General features: G+C 44.4%; 1 protein-coding gene across 1 annotated transcript in view; it reads left to right on the top strand.

Moving 5' to 3' along the window:
- The window catches only part of notch3 (notch receptor 3), a 29,604-nt gene extending 9,225 nt beyond the window's left edge, over positions 1-20,379 (top strand). Inside the window, exons 3-32 of the mRNA XM_073838135.1 lie at positions 4,057-4,199; positions 4,287-4,622; positions 5,232-5,354; positions 5,437-5,670; positions 5,753-5,908; positions 6,004-6,189; positions 7,140-7,253; positions 8,392-8,505; positions 9,753-10,097; positions 10,210-10,402; positions 10,485-10,630; positions 10,846-11,079; positions 11,167-11,319; positions 11,426-11,654; positions 11,739-11,940; positions 12,051-12,207; positions 12,310-12,494; positions 12,600-12,732; positions 12,864-13,118; positions 13,217-13,329; positions 13,424-13,950; positions 14,033-14,359; positions 14,610-14,758; positions 14,860-15,085; positions 15,193-15,283; positions 15,377-15,545; positions 15,655-15,959; positions 16,055-16,202; positions 16,295-16,392; positions 16,480-20,379. Coding sequence (XP_073694236.1) covers positions 4,057-4,199; positions 4,287-4,622; positions 5,232-5,354; positions 5,437-5,670; positions 5,753-5,908; positions 6,004-6,189; positions 7,140-7,253; positions 8,392-8,505; positions 9,753-10,097; positions 10,210-10,402; positions 10,485-10,630; positions 10,846-11,079; positions 11,167-11,319; positions 11,426-11,654; positions 11,739-11,940; positions 12,051-12,207; positions 12,310-12,494; positions 12,600-12,732; positions 12,864-13,118; positions 13,217-13,329; positions 13,424-13,950; positions 14,033-14,359; positions 14,610-14,758; positions 14,860-15,085; positions 15,193-15,283; positions 15,377-15,545; positions 15,655-15,959; positions 16,055-16,202; positions 16,295-16,392; positions 16,480-17,964 — 7,276 coding nt within the window. The 3' untranslated portion in view covers positions 17,965-20,379. The remainder of the gene's footprint in view (positions 1-4,056; positions 4,200-4,286; positions 4,623-5,231; positions 5,355-5,436; positions 5,671-5,752; positions 5,909-6,003; positions 6,190-7,139; positions 7,254-8,391; positions 8,506-9,752; positions 10,098-10,209; positions 10,403-10,484; positions 10,631-10,845; positions 11,080-11,166; positions 11,320-11,425; positions 11,655-11,738; positions 11,941-12,050; positions 12,208-12,309; positions 12,495-12,599; positions 12,733-12,863; positions 13,119-13,216; positions 13,330-13,423; positions 13,951-14,032; positions 14,360-14,609; positions 14,759-14,859; positions 15,086-15,192; positions 15,284-15,376; positions 15,546-15,654; positions 15,960-16,054; positions 16,203-16,294; positions 16,393-16,479) is intronic.
- The last annotated feature ends 2,281 nt before the right edge of the window (positions 20,380-22,660 follow it).

The following is a 22,660-nucleotide window of genomic DNA, read 5'->3' as shown; positions in this document are numbered from 1 at the left end:
CTGACATATCTTGTGGTTTCTCAGCATCCTAGAAGAGGAAAGTGTTTGTAAGTCACACAGCGTGTTTGAGTATGCATGTGAGGTATTTGACTGCATCAGTGCTGTGAGTTGTTTGTTTTTCTGTCAGTTAAGAGTCACTGCTTAATTGTCAACCTGTTCGACTGCTTCATTAGTTTGCTTTCAACAGCATCAGAGAAAATGTGCTGTGACTGTGCTGCTATACTTGTGCATGTAATCTAACAGCCTGTGTGTGTGTGTGTGTGTGTGTGTGTGTGTGTGTGTGTGTGTGTGTGTGTGTGTGTGTGTGTGTGTGTGTGTGTGTGTACCTGGTATTTATCACGTTGTGGGGACCAAATGTCCCCACAAGGATAGGAATATCAGTAGATTTTGACCTTGTGGGGACATTTCTCAGGTCCCCATGAGGAAACAGGCTTATAAATCATGCACAATGAGTTTTTTTGATGAAGTAAAAGTTTGCACAATCTCCTGTGAGGGCTAGGTTAAGGTGTAGGGTAGGTGTAGGGCGATAGAAAGTATGGTTTGTACAGTATAAAAACCATTATGCCTATGGAATGTCCCCATAAAACATGTAAACCCAACATGTGTGTGTGTGTGTGTGTGTGTGTGTGTGTGTGTGTGTGTGTGTGTGTGTGTGTGTGTGTGTGTGTGTGTGTGTGTGCACATCTGCACATCTGAGATTTACAGACAGAATAGTGCCATTGTTTTGGGTGTAATCCTTTAAAGAAGCAGCGAGAAGGCAGATAGCCCAAGCAGTGCTGACAGATGTGAACAGCTGTTCAGTGCTATTTGCAGCTGGCATAAACCATCATTGGTGTTGTGACATTGGGGGATTACTGTTTTTGCCCTCTTTCTACCTCAGCCTTGGTATCATTTAGGGACCAGGGGTCAAGTCTTGGAATATTTGACTTAATCATACTGCTGAGTAACATCCAACACCTGGCCAAAACTAAAACGATTAATTTCCATCCATTTGACACTTAAAATTGTCCAAATTCTTCTATGTAGAACATCCTCACTTACAGTGGAGTTCCTGCCAGGTTGAAGGTCCTTTACAATGAGTTATTTTTCACTCCGAAAGCTCTGATAGGACTCTTGCCTGTATGTTTTCAGACAACTGATATGCACAGCCAAGGCCCAGACAAAAGAATGTATGTTTTGGCTGAAGAACACCGTGTGAGGACAAATATCCGAACCTCCCCCTGCTGCTACTTGACCAATATCTACACATTCTCACACACTTTCACCAAGGTTTTAAGGATGCAACAAGTATGAAACTCCAGCATAGATATACACACACGCTAAGGGAATGCGTTCCAAAACACACACACATGCATGTTATCATGTTTTGCAAGGCCAGAGGCTCCCTTTCTTTATGTGTGGAAATAGCACTTGTCAACACATCCACAATTCCTCATAGTCCAGTAACTCTTTGAAATCCCACAAGCGGTTCCTCTGTGATTGTGCCCATTGTGGTCTGTCCAAAAAGTTTCTCTTGTGTTTAACCACTTGCTGACCACACTTTGTAACAAAGGACACATGTAAAAATAGTCCAGTTTGAAGATATACCCCAGAATCTGACCAGTTTGGCCTTCATTGCACATTCCTAACTGCTTATGCACGCATTCACTCTGCACATTTACATCAACTGCTTCTTAAAGCCGTAGACAGGAGAACAACAGGTTATAAAGTAGGCTGTGTCTAGGCATTTTTCGGCATTTAAAGGCCCATTGCCCGGAATGGTTATTTTTTTTAAGAGCTTGAGTATCAGACTGCATGCTAGTTGAACCTTGATGCGGGTCTCCTCCCCGTCTCCTCAAAACTCTTTTTGTACCGCAACTCCTAGTTTCATTTTTTTCATGACCCCCGAGATTCCAGACATAGTTAATTTGCCTCTAAATAAACCCAGCCAAGCCATGACAAATAGCCAAGGGGATGAAGGGTAGGAGGTGATTGGTGGGGTGTCAGGCTTGCTCGGTCGTCTGTGAGGTTGCCACAGCAACAGGGATCTGGTATTCAGAAAGAGTGTGAGTGTTTTCAGAGCAGGAGACGAGGGATTACAGGAAATATGACATGACATGACTCTCCGTACCGGACTCTTCCCCCATCCCACCCTCCAAAAGACATTCTCTCCTGAACAGACGCCCCTGACCCGCCCCCCACTACACTGCCTGACATTATCATCACAATCAGACTGCTGACCTCTGACATTTGACCTCCCAGCATGTGAAGGGTTCATAGGGAAAAGCAGTGTGCCGCATTGGTGGCTTCAGGAGATGGTATTCATGAGGAATTCTTTCTTATTGCTGCTCTGTTTTTTCCTTGTTTTAGGGAAAAAGTTGAGGAAAAAAAACTCCCCACAGAGATGTAGTATAAACTTAGGAAATTTCATGTAGCTGGCTGTATTGGAAAATAGTAATAATAGACTTGATTAATTATGGTTTGGTCTTTGGCCTTCAGTTAGGTCCAGTAGACCTCTTTTGCTTCAAATTCGCAGACTTTGATAGAAAAAAAAACAACCAACCATGGCCGGCAAATCACTCTTGTGTTAAGTCAAGTATTGCTGATAAGCAGACATAGCTAATGAACATGAGTGAAGCAAGTTAACATTTTTCTTCACTCTCAAGCTCTAAATTTTATCCTTAACATAATATCTGTTCAGTATCAGACATAAATCCATAATGATAAGACTTGGGCTTTTCAAAGCCAGCAACTTAAGATCGTAAGCCTTCGTTCCCTTATATCTGTTTTTTGCTTCCAGTTCCAGAATAGTATAACATTTCTTTAGGTGTGTCCACCAAACAGCAGAACACTATGGCGTTATCATCTAATGTCTTGCTGGGTAGAAAAACGGTTGCCACCACAGTTCAAAGTATCTCTCGTTTTGATAAAACTGTTGAATGGACCTTATAGATCCTAAAAGCCATTTTAGACCTCTTCTACACCACAGCAAAAACCTGCTAAGGTTTTCGCTGTGGTGCAGAAGAGGTCTAAAATGGCACCCCCTATAGGCCAAGCCCTTTTTGAAGCCCTCTCTGAGGTCAGAGAGAAACTGCTTCAAATAAGTGTGGGGGAGGAGACGCCAGCCACAAAAGAGGTAAAACAACAAAGGGACAGATAGCTCAGTGTAAAAAAGTGGTCATCCTGTAACAGAAAGAGGAGGAAAAGCCATTGTTGTCTCTGCCCAGGGGTTGTTTTACAGTGAAAAGAGAGAGAGGGCCTGAGGGGGGACACAGAGAGAACAGACCATCCCAGTGCTTGTCATCAGCTTCAAACGGTGTTTTTGATGTGGGAGTTCATCCTGTGGCGGGGCTCCCTGTGTGGGTGTAGGGTTACCCAACACACAATGGCTTCTCAAGCCTAGCTTACCAAAGGCTCCAGAACCCTTGAGAGAGATTGTCTTTATTAAGAAAAAGTTGTTTATTTTATCATACCTGTTCAGTTTCAGGTCCCACTCAATTGTCCATCAAGATAACCGTTCTGTACTGAAAAGCATAGAATTAGAGCAGAAAGAACTGTATTCAACTCCCACAAAGTGGCTTGACCACCATCTTATACCTATAGTTTGTTGTCTCCTGTCTTTTGAGTGGTCTCCATTGTGAAGTCAACACATTAAACATTGTTTGCAAGGTCTCATGGGTGAACACAGGTAATTCTGTCATTCACAACCGTGCTTTACTATTGAATGCAGTGGAAAGACTGGAAAATCAGTCATAATCCTGGAATGCAAACTGGCATGGAGAGAAGCATGCTTTCTGGAAAGTGTGATCTGCTGTTATAGTCAAGGTAGACGTATATGCAACATCTGGTGGATAGCATGAAATTTAGTATTTTTCAATGTTTGTGTTTCGGTGTGTGTGTGTGTGTGTGTGTGTGTGTGTATTATCACCCGCTCACTAACCTTGTATAATAATAACATATTTAATATTTAGTGGTTAGATGTTCTATGCATGAGTTGGGTGAGATATTTGACCTGGGCTGTTGATAAAAGTTTCTTATATTCAGGTGTTCATGTTCTAAATTTGTGCCCCTCGACAGATGCCGGCCTGGTTATATTGGTTTGCTCTGTCAGCATCTGGACCCCTGTCACAGATCGCCTTGTCTAAATGGAGCAGCTTGCAAGAGCCAGGTGGCCAACGGAATCCCACAGTACACCTGTGTGTGTCAACGGGGGTTCAGAGGTAAGGCTGAGGGTGTCTTCATGTTGTCATGGTACAGTTCGTGGAAAATACAGGTCTGTTTGTGATAGACTCTTCTTGTGTTTGCAGGTCAGGATTGTTCCCTGATTGATGCATGTGCCACAAATCCCTGTGCCAACGGTGCCCGTTGCACCAATTGGAATAATCACTACAACTGCTCGTGCCCACCTGGGTATCAGGGCAAGAACTGTCGCAATGATATCGATGAATGCCGCAAACCCGGAAAGTGCCTTAATGGTGGCATCTGCATGAACACACACGGCTCGTTCCGCTGCGAGTGCCTTGCTGGGTACAGCGGCCGCACATGCGAGGTGCCCACCCAGCCCTGCGCCCCCTCACAGTGTCTTAATGGGGGCACCTGCCATCAGACCGGAGACCACACCTACGAATGTGCTTGCCTGCCAGGTACAAACAGACAAAAAGCATGCAGGCATTCATGTTAAACACACACCCTTTATCATATTCCCATACTCATTCTCATCCCTCGTATTCGGGGGTTTCCCAAAGCGTCTGGACTTTCCAGGCACTGATACCTCATGCTTTGCTATAAATAGCTCAGACTGAGTGAGGGAAGGATACACAGGAGAGTGAGTGAGCAAGACAGTCAAAGCAAGGAAGAGAGAAAGCGAGTGGGCTGCTGTCGCAGGAATTTACTTTATGGCCTTTCTGCTCCCCTCTGGGGAGAAAGCAGGAAATGTCTCTCGCCAAAGAGGAAGTCATTGAAACCGTGAGAGATTATAAAACAAGCAAACATGGCAGGGAATATGGCCCTCTGGAGCAGAGCTCTGTCAGGTCCTGGCTTTACCGCTGTGGGAACCGCTGTGAGAATATGTAAACACTCAACACCCACTGAACCTTTTTACTGCTCACTTTACTCTGTACATCAATTTATCAATAGTTGTGGAGTTGTGAATTAAGTGAAAGTTATTAGGAAGTGAGGAATAGATCAGACACTATTACTACCACAGTTAACTCCCTGTTTCCTGTGTCATAACATTTAATTTCTCCGCCTAGGCTTCAGGGGACACAACTGCGAGGAGAACGTGGATGATTGCCCTGGACACAAGTGCATGAATGGTGGGATCTGTGTAGATGGTGTCAACACGTACAATTGTCAGTGTCTACCTGAGTGGACAGGTAAATACACTTTACAGTACAAATACTTGTACTTTTTGATTTTCTAGGTAAAATAACTAAATAATTTGTCTTTTGTTCTTAGGCCAGTATTGTGCTGAGGATGTCAATGAGTGTCTCATGCAGCCCAATGCTTGTCACAATGGCGGTACATGCTTTAACACCATTGGAGGACACACCTGTGTATGTGTCAATGGCTGGACCGGGGACGACTGCAGTGAGAACATTGACGATTGTGCTACGGCTGTCTGCTTTAACGGGGCAACATGTCATGACCGCGTGGCCTCCTTTTTCTGCGAGTGCCCAGTGGGCAAAACTGGTACGACTATCTTCACTCCTTATTTTTAAGTTTTGTCCATTGTCTTTAGAGTCCAATTAGTCATATTCTGCTGTTTCGGCAGGTCTGCTCTGTCATCTGGATGATGCTTGTGTCAGTAACCCCTGTAATGAAGGGGCAGTGTGTGACACAAACCCTCTGAACGGCCGTGCCATCTGCACCTGCCCTGCTGGCTTTGTTGGTGGAGCCTGCAACCAAGACATGGATGAATGTTCCATTGGTAAATTTACTGCATTGTGAATGCCTCCCTCTCTCATTGTCTCTGTCAGCAGAAAGTATGTATTAACTGACTCCTCTTTCTCTCTTTTGTGCCAGGTGCCAACCCCTGTGAGCATTTTGGGAAGTGTGTAAACACAGAGGGCTCATTTCAGTGCCAGTGTGGACGGGGCTACACCGGCCCTCGCTGTGAGATTGATATCAACGAGTGTCTATCCATGCCCTGCCAGAACGACGCCACCTGCCTGGACCGTATTGGCGAGTTCACGTGCATCTGTATGCCTGGTACGTCAGTGAACTTGACCTTAACTTACACCAAAATGCTAAATCTGCTTCTAATCAAAGGGGAGTTTTAGACTGTATGACTATGTAGACATGTTTAGGAAAACATGCAACATCCAGAGGATTTGTTATGTAATAACTCACCACATAGTGGTCATTTAATGAGGGGCAATCAATTGAAATAGAACAGCTCAGTCCACATGGGTAAGTCATAGAAACCACAGACCAACATTGGCATTGTGTCTTCAGCACACGTTCGATAAAAACTTGTACCCTGCACGACATGCATCTTTGGTTTTTTCGGGGGACTATACAAATCGACGCTGGGAGCGGGGTGTATTGGGCAATCTGGGAGAGAGGGGGAGGAGTGTGCAGTGAATTATAATGAGATCTTGAGTGGTGGGAATGGAGTGGAACAATGGGGCCCCTCTGTGCTCCGTTCCTCGCCCTTCGCACATAGAGAGAGAGCAAACTTTTTCCCAGCACTCTCATCCCCTCCCCCCACTTCTGCTCATACCCCTTTCAATTCCACAGACACCTCTTCTTCCCCACCCTCCTCATCATCGCCGACTTGGCCCTGGCTCACGTGGAGGGGCCAATTCTTTCTGATTCCATGCCGCCATCAGTGCTCTGGCCCCAGCCCACACTCTGTTTCACCTGAATGGGGTGACACACAAGAGCAGCACTCTGCTGATTACAGAACATGTGTGTTCTCAATGGAGAGATGACCACAGGGCATCCTGTGGACAGTAGGGTGTGGAGCTTCTAGTCAAAGCAGGGGCCCCAGTTTGCATAGATGGAGCATTCTCCATTTCCTGTGAAACATGAACTTGCTGTAGGGTGCAGTGTAGCAGAACATCTCAGTGTGCGTCTAAGGGCCCCTGTGTTGTGAGATCTGTCTTCAATGTATGAAGGGTTGGAACTGTGTTTCACTCTGGTTGTCTCTCTACCAGGCTATCAGGGGAAGTACTGTGAGGTGGACGTCGACGAGTGTGAGAGCAACCCCTGCGTAAATGATGGCATCTGCCGAGACATGGTCAATGGCTTCACCTGCACCTGTCAACCAGGTATGAAACACTATTTTCCCAGCATCAACTTTATGTGTCAAAAAGAATGCAAAAGTTCATTTGTGTGGTTGCTTAATATCAATCTTGATTCATGTAATATCAGGCTAAAGCCAGCTTTGCCCCCTAGCCTGATAGAGTTTTTGCGTAATTACTCATTAGAGTGAGGTCTCGAGCGCTATGCAACTGCGTGCCTAAACAAAGACACCATTGTGGCCCTTCTACACAAGCACCCCTCCTCTTCCCAACTTGTCCATAGAGAAGGGACAGCAGTCTCACCCGTCTCCCTCTGCATAGAGGTGGTGGGGGGGAACAGCAGCCCTGCTAATGAGATTCTTTTCCATGTCCGCAATTTACATCTGGGACAGACAACCCCGCACCCCCCATTTAGCTATTGAGCCGGTAGCGTTTGTGCAAGGAAAGAGGGAGGGCCGCTGGCCTTGAAGAAAACAATTCTAGCATCTCCCCCTCTAACCTTGTGCCCTAGGCATCAACATAGATCCCATCATAACACTGTTAATCAACACAACACCCTCTAAAGATGCAGAAATGAACATTTCTGTGGGGCCCCAGTCTTTTTTTATGTACTTACTAGCACGTTTTCCCAGACAAGGGATATCAGTCAGTGTTTAAGGCTCACTACCCCCTCAGTGTCTACACAACTGCTCATTTTCCAGATAATGCCATTTTAATCTGCAAAAAATGTGTAGAAACTTGATTAATGTCTGCCAATGTACATGTAATAGGCTGTAGCTCTCAAAAATTATCCACATACACAGGATAATGCACAGATCAGCTCTAGAATATGATTGATAAAAACAATTTTAAACTCAGCCCAGGCCAGATTGTGATTTTGAATGGATTCCGCTCCAAATTAATGGCTCCAAATCAATTCTGTTTATCAACAGTCTGGAAGAGAATCAAGCCACAGTGTACAATAATGATGATATACACCCCTAAGATCATAAATTTAAATTGAAAACTTAATTTCGCTTTAGCCTCAAATAAGCCGAGGTGCAGACATCTCCAACTAAGCCGAGCTCTACTGCCCCCAAAGCTGAACCTAATGACCCAAGTAGTGTGTGGAGCTCACCTCTGCTGCCTCAGACTGACCTCTAACCCCTATGTTTGCCTGTCCCAGGGTTTACTGGCACCATGTGTCAGATCGACATTGATGAGTGCGCCAGCACTCCCTGCCAGAATGGAGCCAAGTGCATTGACCGTCCCAATGGGTATGAATGCCGCTGCGCTGAAGGTAAGCTGCTAAATGAAGATATGTGTCTGGTTGTGTGTGCAAGAGCTTTGTGAAACCCTTCAGGGTTCAAAGTCAAAATCATCATCACCAACTAGATCCATACACCTGAACGTAGTGATCTCAGGGTCAGATGCTTCTTGTTTCTATGATCGTACTGACGAGAAGCCCCAAATCCCCCTCTTTTGCCCTGCAGACCCCAATGTCACAGGGTCACCAAGGCCAGCAGCTGCTGACGAGGGGGGTTATGCTCGGTCATCACCCCGACATCTGTTCATCTGTAACCCACAATGCATACCCACACAGCACCGTATGGCACAACCAAAGCTCCCAGCATTCACTTTCACATAGTTGTGCCTGTAGAAATGGCAGTTTTCTGAGTTTAATTTATCTAACAAATTACCATGAAATTGTATGTGAATGTTTCGGGCTAAAGATACAGTAAATACTGGACGTGTCGCTATGCTTTTAGAAAGCACAGACATAGAGTTTGTGTATTGTCTGAAGCTGCCTGCTGTTTGGTATTCTCCGTGCTCCAGTTCCCCTCTGCTGAGCTGTCCCGTTAGCTGGGACGTAGGGTATTGTCCTGCTGCTTGAGGGGGACAAAAGCAGGTCTGTGAGGCCTGTGAAGGGCGCTCTCTCTCTTTCTCTCTTACCACCACAGCCCAGCCCTGCCCTGCTCCTCACAAGGCCGCAGCCTTGACAGCCTGTCGGCATGGAAACCACGGGAACAGAGACTCCAAACTGTAGAAGCTTTCACAAGAGAGAGAAAGAAGGAAACGGAGGTAGCAGACAGAAAAGAGAAAAAAAAACGGATTGAGAGTAGGGAAAGAGGAGAGACATTTTCAGACCAAAAAAGCAAGGGGAGGGGGCAGTCAAGGGGGTGCTGGTTAAGAAGGATAAAGGGTACAAGTGAAACCGAGGAAGTATTTACACCCCAGACAAAAACACAAATAAAGGGCACTGAATCACTCATGCAGACTTTGTGAGCTGCGGTGGTCATGAGCAGACAGTAAGAATATGGAAATGGTAGGAACGAGGACAATGCAGTTTCGTCTCACCTAGCTCGTGCAGTAATGGTCCGCAGAGGGGAAATTGTTCCTGACAGGCAGGAACCACAAACACAGGAACCTGTAGAGCACCAGAGACTTCATGCAAATCTGATACCTCTCCATACTCACCACCTCATTCAGTTGAGGTAACAGAAAATTACCATTCTCTGCATATTCACATCTTCTCTTTGTCTTCAGGTTTTGAGGGAAGGCTGTGCGAGAGCAACATCGATAACTGCAAGCCTGACCCATGCCACCATGGCACTTGCGTAGACGGCATTGCCAGCTACACTTGTAACTGCGAGCCTGGCTACACTGGCTACCGCTGCGAGAACCAGCTCAACGAGTGCCACAGCAACCCCTGCCAGAATGGTGGCAAATGTGTGGACCTAGTCAACAAATATATCTGCCAGTGTCAACATGGCACCTCAGGTACCAACTGTGAAATCAACTTCGACGACTGTGCTAGCAACCCTTGTGACTATGGAATCTGCAAAGATGGCATAAACCGCTACGAATGTGTCTGCAAACCTGGCTTCACCGGTAAGACAGGAAGAGATCTTCCCCCCACTTTTCTTATACAAAAGTTGTGAAAGCTCACAAATTCGGACATATGCAAAATAGAAACCTCATTATAAACTTCACTCCCTTTCAGGCCCTCAATGTAAAGACGAGATTGATGAGTGCCAGTCTAATCCCTGTCGCAATGGAGGAACCTGCGTAGATGATGAGAATGGCTTCCACTGCCAGTGCCCTGAAGGCTTCCACGATCCGTACTGTTATTCACAAGTGGACGAGTGTGCCAGCAGCCCATGTGTGCATGGGTCCTGTAGGGACGATCCTAACGGGTACGGTTGCATAACAAACTTTATAACTAGCGGGAAGTCAATAAATGGAGACTTGTTTTAAATGTGACTCTTGTTCTTGCAGCTATCGATGCGACTGTGAGCCTGGATGGGTGGGTAAAAACTGTGACCTAGACCGAAACGATTGTTTGCCCAGCCCCTGCCAGAATGCAGGCACCTGTTTCGACCAGCTCAATGGTTTCACCTGCAAGTGTCGGCAGGGTTTTAGAGGTGAGATACACGTTACATTAGCTCAGTATGCATTTTACAAAAATAACAACTTTTTTTTTATAGACTGTCCTCTCATATTTTATTCGACCTCTACTACTGAAAAGAGTGTTATGTTTCCCTTATAAAGCATTAAAACTCAGACATAACTCCCCTTTCTGTAAGTTCTTAAAAACTGCACTCTTAGCTACATTCTGACTGCTGTTTCCCATCCTCAGGTAACTTATGTCAGGTGAACATCAATGAGTGTGCCTCCAGTCCGTGTCTAAATCGGGGCACCTGTGTGGACGGAGTTGCCAGTTTCACATGTCTCTGTGAGCCACCTTATAGTGGACCCACCTGTGCAGAATTGCTCACACCTTGCACTCCTAACCCCTGTGACAACCATGCTTCCTGTGTGCACACAGCTGACTACATGGGCTACCAGTGTAACTGCCAACCTGGATGGCAGGGTAAGCCACTAAATACATTCTGATTCAAGTCTATAAGAACCGAGTTTGCTGAAGAATGCCTAAATTTAATTGTCCTTCCCACCACAGGCCAACTCTGTGACATCGACATAAATGAATGCAACTCTAACCCCTGTAAGAACCGTGGGACCTGTACCAATACTTTAGGTGGCTACGTGTGCTCCTGCCGTGCTGGTTACACCGGACCCAACTGTGAAACAGATATTAACGACTGCTCACCAAGTGAGTCAAACTCAATAGAAACCAAGTTGATGGTCTCACAAATGAAATGGTCCAACTTTTCTTCAGCGTGGTTGGTGTGGTCTAATAGTGTTTTTGGTTTTGTCAGACCCCTGTCTGAATGGAGGATCCTGCACAGATGGAGTAAACTCATTCCGCTGCACCTGTCTGCCAGGCTTCACAGGGGCACGCTGTGCTAGTGAGGTAAATGAGTGTCAGAGCGCCCCCTGCAAGAACGGAGGCACTTGCACCGACTACGTCAACAGCTACACTTGTACTTGCAAACCAGGCTTCACAGGCCTCTTCTGTGAGACCAACATACCAGACTGCACAGAAAGGTAGGACTGTAAAGTCACTCACACATTAGAATAGAAATATGTAGCATATAGTAGCTCATAAATAATCTCCCCTATTTGTTTTAGCTCTTGTTTTAATGGAGGCACCTGCACTGATGGGATCAACGGATTCAAATGTACGTGCCGTTCAGGATTCACTGGAGATTACTGCCAGTACGAGGTGAACGAGTGTGACTCTCAGCCATGCCTTAATGGAGGAGTCTGTCAAGATGGCCTCGAATCATATCGCTGCTCATGTCCAAAAGGCTACACTGGACCCCGTTGCCAGGTATTAATTTCAGATTATGTTGTTACATGCTTGCAATTTATTTATGTTAAATACAATAAAAATTAATTGGAATAGTGGAATAAATTTAAAAAAAACTATCTCTCTTTTAGTATCCAGTTGATTGGTGCAGGCCTACTAACCCATGCAAAAATGGTGGTCGCTGCAGACAGAAAGATGCCTCCTTCACATGTGACTGTTTGGGAGGCTGGTCAGGTCGTTATTGCGACATCCCAGGAGTGTCTTGCGAAATTGCAGCCAGGCAGAGAGGTATATAAAATTGCAAATTCTATATATATATATATTTTGTTTTTTTTACAAATACAATCTTTTCCTTGTTAACGGTCCACACTCTTTCTCTCTCTCACACAGGACTCCAAACAGATGAGCTCTGCCACCATGGTGGACACTGTGTGAATACTGGCAACACACACTACTGTAAATGTCCCCCAGATTACACAGGCAGTTACTGTGAGTCCCAGTTTGACCACTGTGAGGACAAACCTTGCCTCAATGGTGCCACCTGTAGGAGCTACATGGGAGGATTCACCTGCGATGTAAGTTATTTTACGAGTGCTACAAAAATAAAGCCTAATTACCTAGAATATGAAGAATTAAAGGTACTTCCGAACTGATATTAAACTGACATGTTTTTCCTCCAGTGCATGCCTGGTTATGAGGGGAACAACTGCGAGAGAGAGGTCAATGAGTGTCAGTCTCATCCTTGTCAGAATGGAGGAACCTGCATTGACCTAGTGGGACATTACATCTGCTCCTGTCCTCCAGGCACACTGGGTAAGACAGATTTCTAAAATTACAGTAAAAAATATATAAGTGACCTGGAGTAAAATGCATAGAAGTGCAACAATTTAAATGTACAAAACTGTTCAAAACTTTGGGGTCTGACTTTGTTATGATCTTTTTAGGGGTCCTCTGTGAGATAAATGAGGATGACTGCGCAATTCCCTCATGGCCTCGAGGGATGCCCAAGTGTCAAAATAATGGCACCTGTGTGGACAAGGTTGGAGGGTACAGGTGTAACTGCCCTCCTGGCTTTACTGGAGAACGCTGTGAGGGGGACATCAATGAGTGCCTTTCGAACCCCTGCAACCCCTCTAATAGCTTGGATTGCATACAGTTGCCCAACGATTATCAGTGTGTGTGCAAACCTGGCTTCACAGGTGAGGGGTGTCAGAAAACTAAAAAATGTGTCTGCGATTTTGTACAGTATGATGCAATTGTAATGTGTCTCTAAACTCTCACTTCATTGTTTCTTCAGGACGAGGGTGTCAGAATAGATTCAGTGTGTGCGAGTCTCAGCCTTGTAAGAATGGAGGAGTATGCTCCGTGTCCGGCAGCTCACCACTGGGATACACTTGCACCTGTCAGCTTGTGAGTATCCAGGACATATATCATTATGATCTTGTTGTGCTGTACTGTTAAACTTCAAAAACAACTACTTAACTCTGCCTTGTTTCTTTCTTAGGGGTATGCAGGAGCTAATTGTGAGAGGAGCATGAACTGCAAAGAGCTGCCTTGTTACAATGGTGGCAGCTGTACTCTCACCTCACGAGGTGCACGTTGCACCTGTATTCAGGGCTTTGGTGGGCCAGTGTGTCAGCACCGCAGCAATGAGGGCTGCTCCTCCAAACATTGTCGCAATGGAGGCTTGTGTACAGAGGAAACCAGCTTTCCTTTTTTCCACTGCCAGTGCATCAATGGCTGGACAGGCAAACGATGTGAACAGGAACCTAGGCTGCTGCCACTTCCTCCTCCTTGCCCTATTGCTGAATGTCATGGCAAGGCCAATGACGGCGTGTGTGATAAAGAATGTAATTCGTTCGCCTGCCGCTGGGATGGAGGTGACTGCTCTCTGGCTGTAAACCCCTGGGCACGCTGCTCAGACCCTCGCTGCTGGCGGCTCTTCAACAATAGTCAGTGTGATGAATTCTGCAACAATGCAGAGTGCCTTTATGATAACTTCGACTGCAAGAACAAAGAGAAAGTCTGCAAGTAAGTCTTGTCCTAAGCTTTTCTCATGCTTCATGGGATTGTTTATGATGGGCCTTATCTAACATACTCTCTCTTCCCTCAGCCCCATCTATGAGACATACTGTACTGACCATTATGCAGATGGGCTTTGCGACCAAGGCTGCAATACTGAAGAGTGTGGCTGGGATGGACTGGATTGTGCAGAGAAGATTCCAGAAGACCTTGCGGAAGACGTGCTGGTTATTGTAGTTCTGCTGCCTCCCGAGGAGTTGCTAAGAACACAAACTGCTTTCCTCCAGAAACTAAGTGCAATCCTGCGCACCACATTGCGTTTCCGTCTTGATCAGAATGGGGAATACATGATTCGACCCTATAAAGGCCGTGAGACACGTATTAAACGGGAGCTTCAACCTCAGCAGGAGATCATTGGGTAAGTTGGGGTTACTGAAGTAATCAGTGCAATTTATAATTGTACAGTGAAATTTTGCGTATTTTGCCTCAGATTCAAATTTCTTGAACTTCAAGCATTGACCAATATAAACCAGCTTGGTTTTGAAGTAAACTATCAGTAAGCGGTGCTTCATGCATTGCTACATTACTGACAATATCAAATCTTTGCCCACAAAATATCAGCAAAATATGAAAGTGCCTTTAACAAATACTCTTTGGCTCCTTTGCAGGTCTATTGTATACTTAGAAATAGACAACAGGCTCTGCTCCCAGGCTTCAGATGACTGCTTCCGCAATGCTGACAGTGCTGCTGAATACCTTGGTGCTCTGTCTGCACGGGAGATGTTGAATTTCCCATACCCTCTAAAGGAAGTCCGCAGTAAGTATCCTCACTTACACAAACATAACTGCTTTCTTACATAGGCCCCACTGTTCCAGCTGGATTTCATAACCATACTAATAATTTCTATTCTTTTTCAGGTGAAAAAATGAAAGATCGTGACGAGATTCCCGAATGGGGTAAGCTACTGCTAGTAGGGGTAGCTTCTCTCTTCTTGTTGGTAATCTTGATGGTGGGCATGTTGATTGCCCGCCGCAAACGTGAACACAGCACACTGTGGTTCCCTGAGGGCTTCTTCCTCAAGAAGGAAACGAGCAGTAACAAGAATCGTAGAGAACCTGTGGGGCAAGACTCCCTGGGCATGAAGTGAGTCTTTTATGCATTATCAGTGCTTTTAACATAATAACTATTGTCAAAATTGCTTATCAAAATCCCTTTCAAAGAGACTAATTAGCATTCATGATTCTTTGCAGACACATGCCAAAGACAGTGGAAGAGTCTCTATTGGCAGATCACAGTGACCAGTGGATAGACACAGACTGCCCAGAGGCAAAACGACTTAAGGTGACTGACTATTCAACATTTCTCTTACGACGTGTACGCATCAATGAAACGTGAAACTGTGTATATTAATAATGGTGCCTTTTTTATGTACAGATGGAAGAGCCCAGTATTCTCTCAGACGGTGAGGATGCAGTTGACAGTAGACAGTGGACACAGCACCACTTGGCAGCGGCAGATATCCGTATGCCACCTTCCATGGCTCTCACACCTCCGCAGGGAGAGTTTGACAGCGATTGCATGGACGTCAATGTCCGAGGCCCTGGTACGATATGTTTGGCTCTTACTTCTTGGTTAGGTCCAGTTGTCCCACCTACTGTGGCCTTGCATAGATGAAGGTCAGATACAATAATAGCAAAACTTATTTCATATAGATGGCTTCACACCCCTGATGTTGGCATCCTTCTGTGGAGGTGGGCTGGAGCCAGAGGTGACCGAAGATGATGATTCAGAAGAATCCTCCGCCAACATTATATCTGACCTCATTTACCAGGGAGCATCGCTTGCAGCTCAGACTGACCGCACTGGAGAGACCGCTCTGCATTTGGCTGCACGCTATGCCCGAGCTGACGCAGCTAAAAGACTCCTGGATGCTGGGGCTGATGCAAATGCACAAGATAACACAGGCCGCACACCTCTGCATGCAGCTGTAGCAGCTGACGCCCAGGGGGTTTTCCAGGTAAAGTCATCTACAACCAAATGTATGCGTATAAGTAGAAATCGACTATGGGAATAAAGTCGGTGCTGATGTATTCCATATTCTTGCATTTGCAGATTCTAATCCGGAACCGTGCAACAGACCTGGATGCACGCATGTACGATGGATCCACTGCTCTGATCCTTGCAGCCCGTCTGGCAGTAGAAGGCATGGTGGAAGAGTTGATCACCTGCCATGCTGATGTCAATGCTGTTGATGAACTTGGTAAATGCAAAATAAAAGAAAAAAAGGACAGAGTTCCTGTTACTGATGTATGGGGTTGCATTGTTTCTGATAATTTCATTCTCTCTCCACAGGAAAGTCAGCTTTGCACTGGGCAGCAGCAGTCAACAATGTTGAAGCTACAATTGCCTTGTTGAAGAACGGTGCCAATAAAGATATGCAGGACCTTAAGGTATTTAATCATATTCTTTTGAAAGTTTTGAAGGTTGTATCTACCTCAGCCTTGTTGTTAATTTTTACATCTACCTACTATCTTTAGGAAGAAACTCCACTATTCTTGGCTGCCAGGGAAGGTAGCTGTGAGGCTGTGAAGGTGTTGTTGGCTCACTTTGCCAACAGGGAGATAACGGATCACATGGACAGGCTTCCTCGAGATATCGCCCAGGAGCGCATGCATCATGACATTGTACAGCTACTGGATGAATATAACACTGTGAGAAGTCCGCAAGGCCATGCAGGGGCAGGTCACCACTTGTCTGGTACCCACACACTCTCGCCACTCATGTGCCCTCCCAGTAACTTCCTCCAAGGGCTGAAAAGCACCCCGCAGGGTAAGAAGAACCGTCGCCCAGGGGCTAAAGGCATAGGTGGGCAGCATACTACGAGTCTGAAAGATTCAGCCAAGAGCCGCAACAAACGGCTGACGCTAGACATGCAGAGTGCTTTGCTGGAGAGCTCTGTCACACTCTCTCCCGTCGACTCGCTGGATTCACCACGCGGAGGTGCCAGCAATGCCGGCTACATCACCAATCCAACCTCACCGGCTGCCATGCCCTCTCCTGGCCTTTTCCACTCCTCCATGTCTGTCCCTACCACTCCAATGGTGCACAGCAGTATCTTGGATGGCACCAGTCCTTTCGCAGTCTCCCTAGCTCAGCTGAGCGACCTTAGTGATGGTGGGCTCTCCATGCAGGGACGTGTAGCCATGCAAGGAGGCGGTGTCAACCAGGGCCCCCACAACTGTGTGCTGAACGCCGGCCAGATGAGCCTCAACATGGGCCTGGTAAGTCCAGTAAGCGTGCCATTTGACTGGCACAGCCGCATGCCTCCATCTTCTCAGTGCAGTCAGGCCATGGTGAACATTATGCATCCAGCAAGTAGCCAAGCAGGCTTGATCCCTCAGACACCAACCCTGCAAAGTAACATGCTCATGCACCCGCAGGTGTTCCGTAATGTCCAGCAGACCATCCTGCAGCCGACACCCGTCTCCAACACACCCTCTATTAGCCCGGTCAAACTGCCACCCATTGCTGAGCAGCAGTCGCAGCAACTTCACAGCCACGCCCTTACCAACCCCAACCTCACCCGCATGGGCTCCTCCACTCCCCCAACCCCGCAACAAGCACAGCCTCCTCCAGCTTTCTACCAGCCACAGCAGCCACAGACTCAGCCACCGCAGGCGTCGACAGCCCCTCAGGCTTCCCAAGCACAGGCTATCCCGTCTCAGGCACCCCTGGCACAGGCGAGCGTTAGCACCGCAGGCCCAGAGGATTACCCCACGCCACCCTCCCAGCACAGCTACAGCTCTGCCATGGATGCGACACCCAAGCATTACCTGCATGTGCCCAGTGAACATCCTTACCTGACCCCTTCTCCAGAGTCTCCAGAGCCCTGGTCCAGTCCCTCCCCTCACTGTGTGTCCGACTGGTCTGACTCCACCCCCAGCCCGGCCGTCACGGCTCCTGCTCAAACCCAGATTTCGCATGTCCAGGAGTCCAATGGGAAGATGCAGGTGTTTGCTTGAGCAGCTCAACCTACCTTAAATGTTTGTGACTTTGAGAGAGCAGAGTTGACAAGCGTCACTCTAGGGCTTGTTTTTTACTTACCTGTCAGCCCATTTCCAAGATTTTAATTGGATTAGGATTGACTGTTTTGTGTCAAAAAGACCGTCTGCTGGTGTCTGCAGAAAGAAAGTTAAAGGGAAATTTGTGTTGTCTTAAAAAGAAAAGACAATTTAATGAAGTAAGACGTTCTGTCACAGATGGACTTGTTTTTTAATTATAAAAAAAAAGTATATGAAGAATACCACGTCTTTCATTTCAAAGACTTGGGGACACTCCTGAAACTAACAAACTTTTAAAAAAATAGATTGAGAGAAAAGTGAAATGTTGAAGGAAATTCCTTTCTTTTTATTTATTGTCTTATGTTTTTCCAAACTGCCTTGTGGGTGTTTTCACCCTCTTTCTGTCTCTGTTGTTTTTAGTGACCCCATAACAACTGCCTTACCACTCCCAATATATTACGTGGGACTCGTGAGGTCTCCTCAGGTTCCATGTTACTACTGTTACAAGAGGAGCAACTCATGATCACTTAGTTCGCCTGTTCCGCCCCAGTTTCATCAGCAGCAATTGATACAGTCAGAATTTATACACCAGGCTTTCATGCGCACACACACACGATGAGATTAGAATTTTTACAAATTTTAGTGATATTTATTTAGTCTAGAGTTCAGAAACAGATTGGCACATGAAAACAGAGGTATATAGAGACCAATACAACTTAAATATTTTGATTTAAAATGATTTTATACGTTTGTAAAAGTATTTGTATGAATGTAGAGGGGCATCTGTGAAGCACTTCAAGGGGAAAAGCTTGAGAGAGAGACAGAGAAAGACGGTAAGAAAACCCTGAAATCCTAGTTCAGCGTTAATAACAACAGTGCATAAAAGCGCCGCCTCTCTAAAACAGGCCAGTGTTTAGAATGTTTTCAGTGTTGTATCAGTGGAAATGATTTTACTGAATATAGTTTCTTCAGTGACCTCACCGACTTCAGTGACCTGGCCAACGCTCTACCCGTTCCCTCTCAAAATCCCTGCCAGTCACTGCCTTATAGTCTTGCCTTGTGTAAATTTGTTTTCTATTTTTCATTTTATAACCGCATTTTTGGAACCACAGTTAGCTGTGGAACATTGATGTATTAAGCTGTGTTATTAGGCTGCTGCTCTGCGTCACTTCTTTAGTGACACCCAACTTCCTTTCCGCAAACATTCCCGATCAGAAGCCACCAACCAGCGCTCATGGAGCCGCTGACCGCTGCGGAACTGATCTCACCGTGTTCTTGAGCCCTCACAAGCACTTCATTTCAATACTGAACAGCTGCAGCTGACACCTGACCACTAGAAAGTCTTCCTTTGGGGCTTTATGAAGCCAAGGCAGTGTGGTTGATTTATTTTAATGTCATTTGATCCCTCAGGTCCAGCATTTCCATGTGGTCTAATCATATTCCAGCTCCTTTTGGTTTGGATAGCAAGCATATGTGTTGTGTGTTGGGTACTTGGCTAACGGGGTTCTAATGGTCTGCTATTGCTCTGTCACTCCTCAGGGAGGTGTTATATAGCATGCAGTGTTGTCTGCATCTTTAGCAGTTCCCACCCCATCGGCCTAGACGATGACATCTGTCGTGTCTGGTCAGAAGGCGTGAGATGGGAAACGCTACCATGTAGTGATGCCCCTGGCTTTCTGTAACATGTCCGTATGTTCATCCCTTTTCAATAATCCCAACTGTAAAACCTGCATTTAATGACACTGACAGGAGTTTTCTTGCTGTCGCCAAGAGGAACACACGCCCATTTCACTAAAATATGGCACATAAACATGTTATTATTTGAAATAGTATTTGTGCTTAATCTATACTGAGTGTACAGCTATGAAACAGCTATGTTAAATTTTCATGTACCACATTTCAAGGCTTGTGGTGGTTTTGGAGCACATTCTGGACCTCTTTGTTATCCTACATCCTACATACTACGTACTGCTAAGCTTTGCTAACCCAGCATAAGTCTTCCTTTCATTCATTTCTTACGATACAGTTCTCAAGATATTTTTTTGGAAATTCCAGTACCTTTCTGTAAATATGTTTCACCTTGTTTAGGTCTACTTGTTTATGAGAAGTCTTATGTTTCTAAAAAATGAATATGTACTAAAAAGAACAAAAAGTAAATGTACTTTTTATTAGCATTATTAAGGTGAGGATGTGACTGTGTATTGGTCTTGCATAACTAGAACAGCCATAGATATTTTCTATTGTCATTATTAATTTCCTATACTTGTTTAAAAGTAGTTTAAAATCATTGTATATAAACAGTTTTTCACAGTTTCTTTCTACAGACAAAGTTGTAAAATATGTTACTTCTAATAAAGCAGTAGAAACTACATTTCACTCATGTCTTATTCTTTGTCTTAATTCTTATATTTCCATGCATTCTGAATACAATATTTTGTTTTGGATCACATAAACTGGGACACTCTAGAGAGTACTAAACACTTCTTGTTAAATATAAACACAAAACATCTACTTAACGACGCTAGCAATCAAAATGAACTTTCTGGATATTCGACGTTAATTATTAAACATCAACATCATTCGTGGTGTGAGGCTTTAAAATGGAGAATTGAAAAACACAAAGTCTGACATCGCCCTCTATCGATATTCAGTGATACTGCTTCTGCAGTTTAGGGGAGTCATACAGACAGTTTGTTTTCGCGTGTTTCTCATGGGAAGCACATAAGGGACATTTTAAGTCTGTAGTTTAATTGACCTTATGCACGGAGCGTTCTTTAGAACTTCCGCATAACGATAAGCCAGCTCGTACACTTCCGCTGAAGCTCATTTTATATGTGCTATATATTAGGTGGACACTCTTGAGACTGATCTAGTGCCTCGTTCTTATCAGAAACTGAGAAAAAATATAATTGCAACATTACAAACAATGTTAGCAGCATGAACATTAAGTTTCATATTATTTAACAACATTTAATTTAAATGCGAAGCCTGCAATCCTGTACTCTCCCTATCTGCATAGTTGTACATTTAAATGCTGACAGGTAAACATAATCATAACGTGTTTATGCTAACGTTAGCTAGCTAGCGATATTTCTCTTCAAGGACATCTTAATAGTATTGTTGATAATCACTAACTTGCCTTTGTAGTCATGAACACATTTTAAAAATCTTGCAAAGATTTTTATTATTTTCTAACTCTACAGCTGTGAAATAAAATGTACTTCAAGGACTCACTTTTCATTCATAAAAAAGGCATCGGAAAAAATGACTTTTCACGGAAAACAACGTCTATTTTTGGCTAAAATAATATGAAATTACCGATATAACCAGTAGATGGCAGCAGAGGATTATTTATTATGCAGCTGCCTCTCCCTATATTTTTCAAGACGTTGCTTTTCGATTTCTTATAAAATTACCACTACAGTATAATAAATTGTAGTAATATATACCACCCTAAAGTATATAGTATAGCAAGTGCAGAAAGTCATTAAGCTCACACACAAACAGCCTATAAGGGTGAATTATTTAAATAATAATATATAGTTCACCACAAATACGTTAAATATTTATGGTATAATAATTAAATAATGCACTCAATATGAATCGATAGAAATTTGAAATATTTTATAAAATTGAATAACTTCTTTTAAGTTTTACCTTGAACTGTAAAATCTATTAAATAGCCTATATTTAACCAACACATACTTGTTACTGCTGTAGTTTTGTTACTCTGAATTTAGTTTGAATCATTTAAGCTATCATTTAAGCTTGTCATTTGTTTGGTCCGGTTATTACTGTCAATCATAGTAATGACTCGCGCATATTTAGCCGATTTACTCACGAATTTTTTTAAACTGGCATTTGTCATTCTTGAAACGGTATACATGGAGGTTTGGTCCTCTTAGACAAACAACACTTTTCTTCGATTGTGAATGGATTATGTAGAGAAAACGAACAAAGTACGCTCATACGGCACAGTACAGTTGACCGGAAATGACTTAGCTGGCTTGTCTAAACAGTATTTCGTGCATATGGTCAATTATACCGTTGCAAGGCAACCACATAATGGCTCTAACCCACTCAACAACCGAGATTAATTTATCCGTTTTTTGTTTGTTTGTTTTATGCCAATTGTAGGCTACATTTACATTTCTCTTCATTGCTAAGCAACTACCAATTTATATATGAATCATACAAACTGAATACCAATAGAGCTCCAGCAGTCTTGCTTTGTTGGACTGGATTTTTATTTTCACTCAAACGTCATACTATTCTCACATGGGAGAAGCAATTGTAGACCCTACGCACATAATTTCAATGTCTTTGACAAAATATATGAAGTTCTAAAAATAAATGTTTTTCATAATTTATTTTCATATTTACTATTTGAAAATCTGGAATCTGAGGGTGCAAAAAAATCTAAATTGCCTTTAAAATTGTCCAAATGAAGTTCTTACCTGCTGAAAAAAAAACAGCATATGCTGGTTAGGTATGTTTTGGTGCTGGGATGCTGGTTTTAGCTGGTTAATGCTGGTCCTTTGCTGGTTTATGCTGGTCATGTTGCTGGTCAAGGACCAGCATAAACCAGCAAATGGCCAGCATAAACCATCAAAGGACCAGCAACCAGCATCCAGGACCAAAACATACCTAACCAGCA

This window comes from Garra rufa, chromosome 1, assembly GCF_049309525.1.
Source record: "Garra rufa chromosome 1, GarRuf1.0, whole genome shotgun sequence".
Lineage (NCBI taxonomy): Eukaryota > Metazoa > Chordata > Actinopteri > Cypriniformes > Cyprinidae > Garra > Garra rufa.
This window is presented reverse-complemented; position numbering and strand designations above follow the sequence as displayed.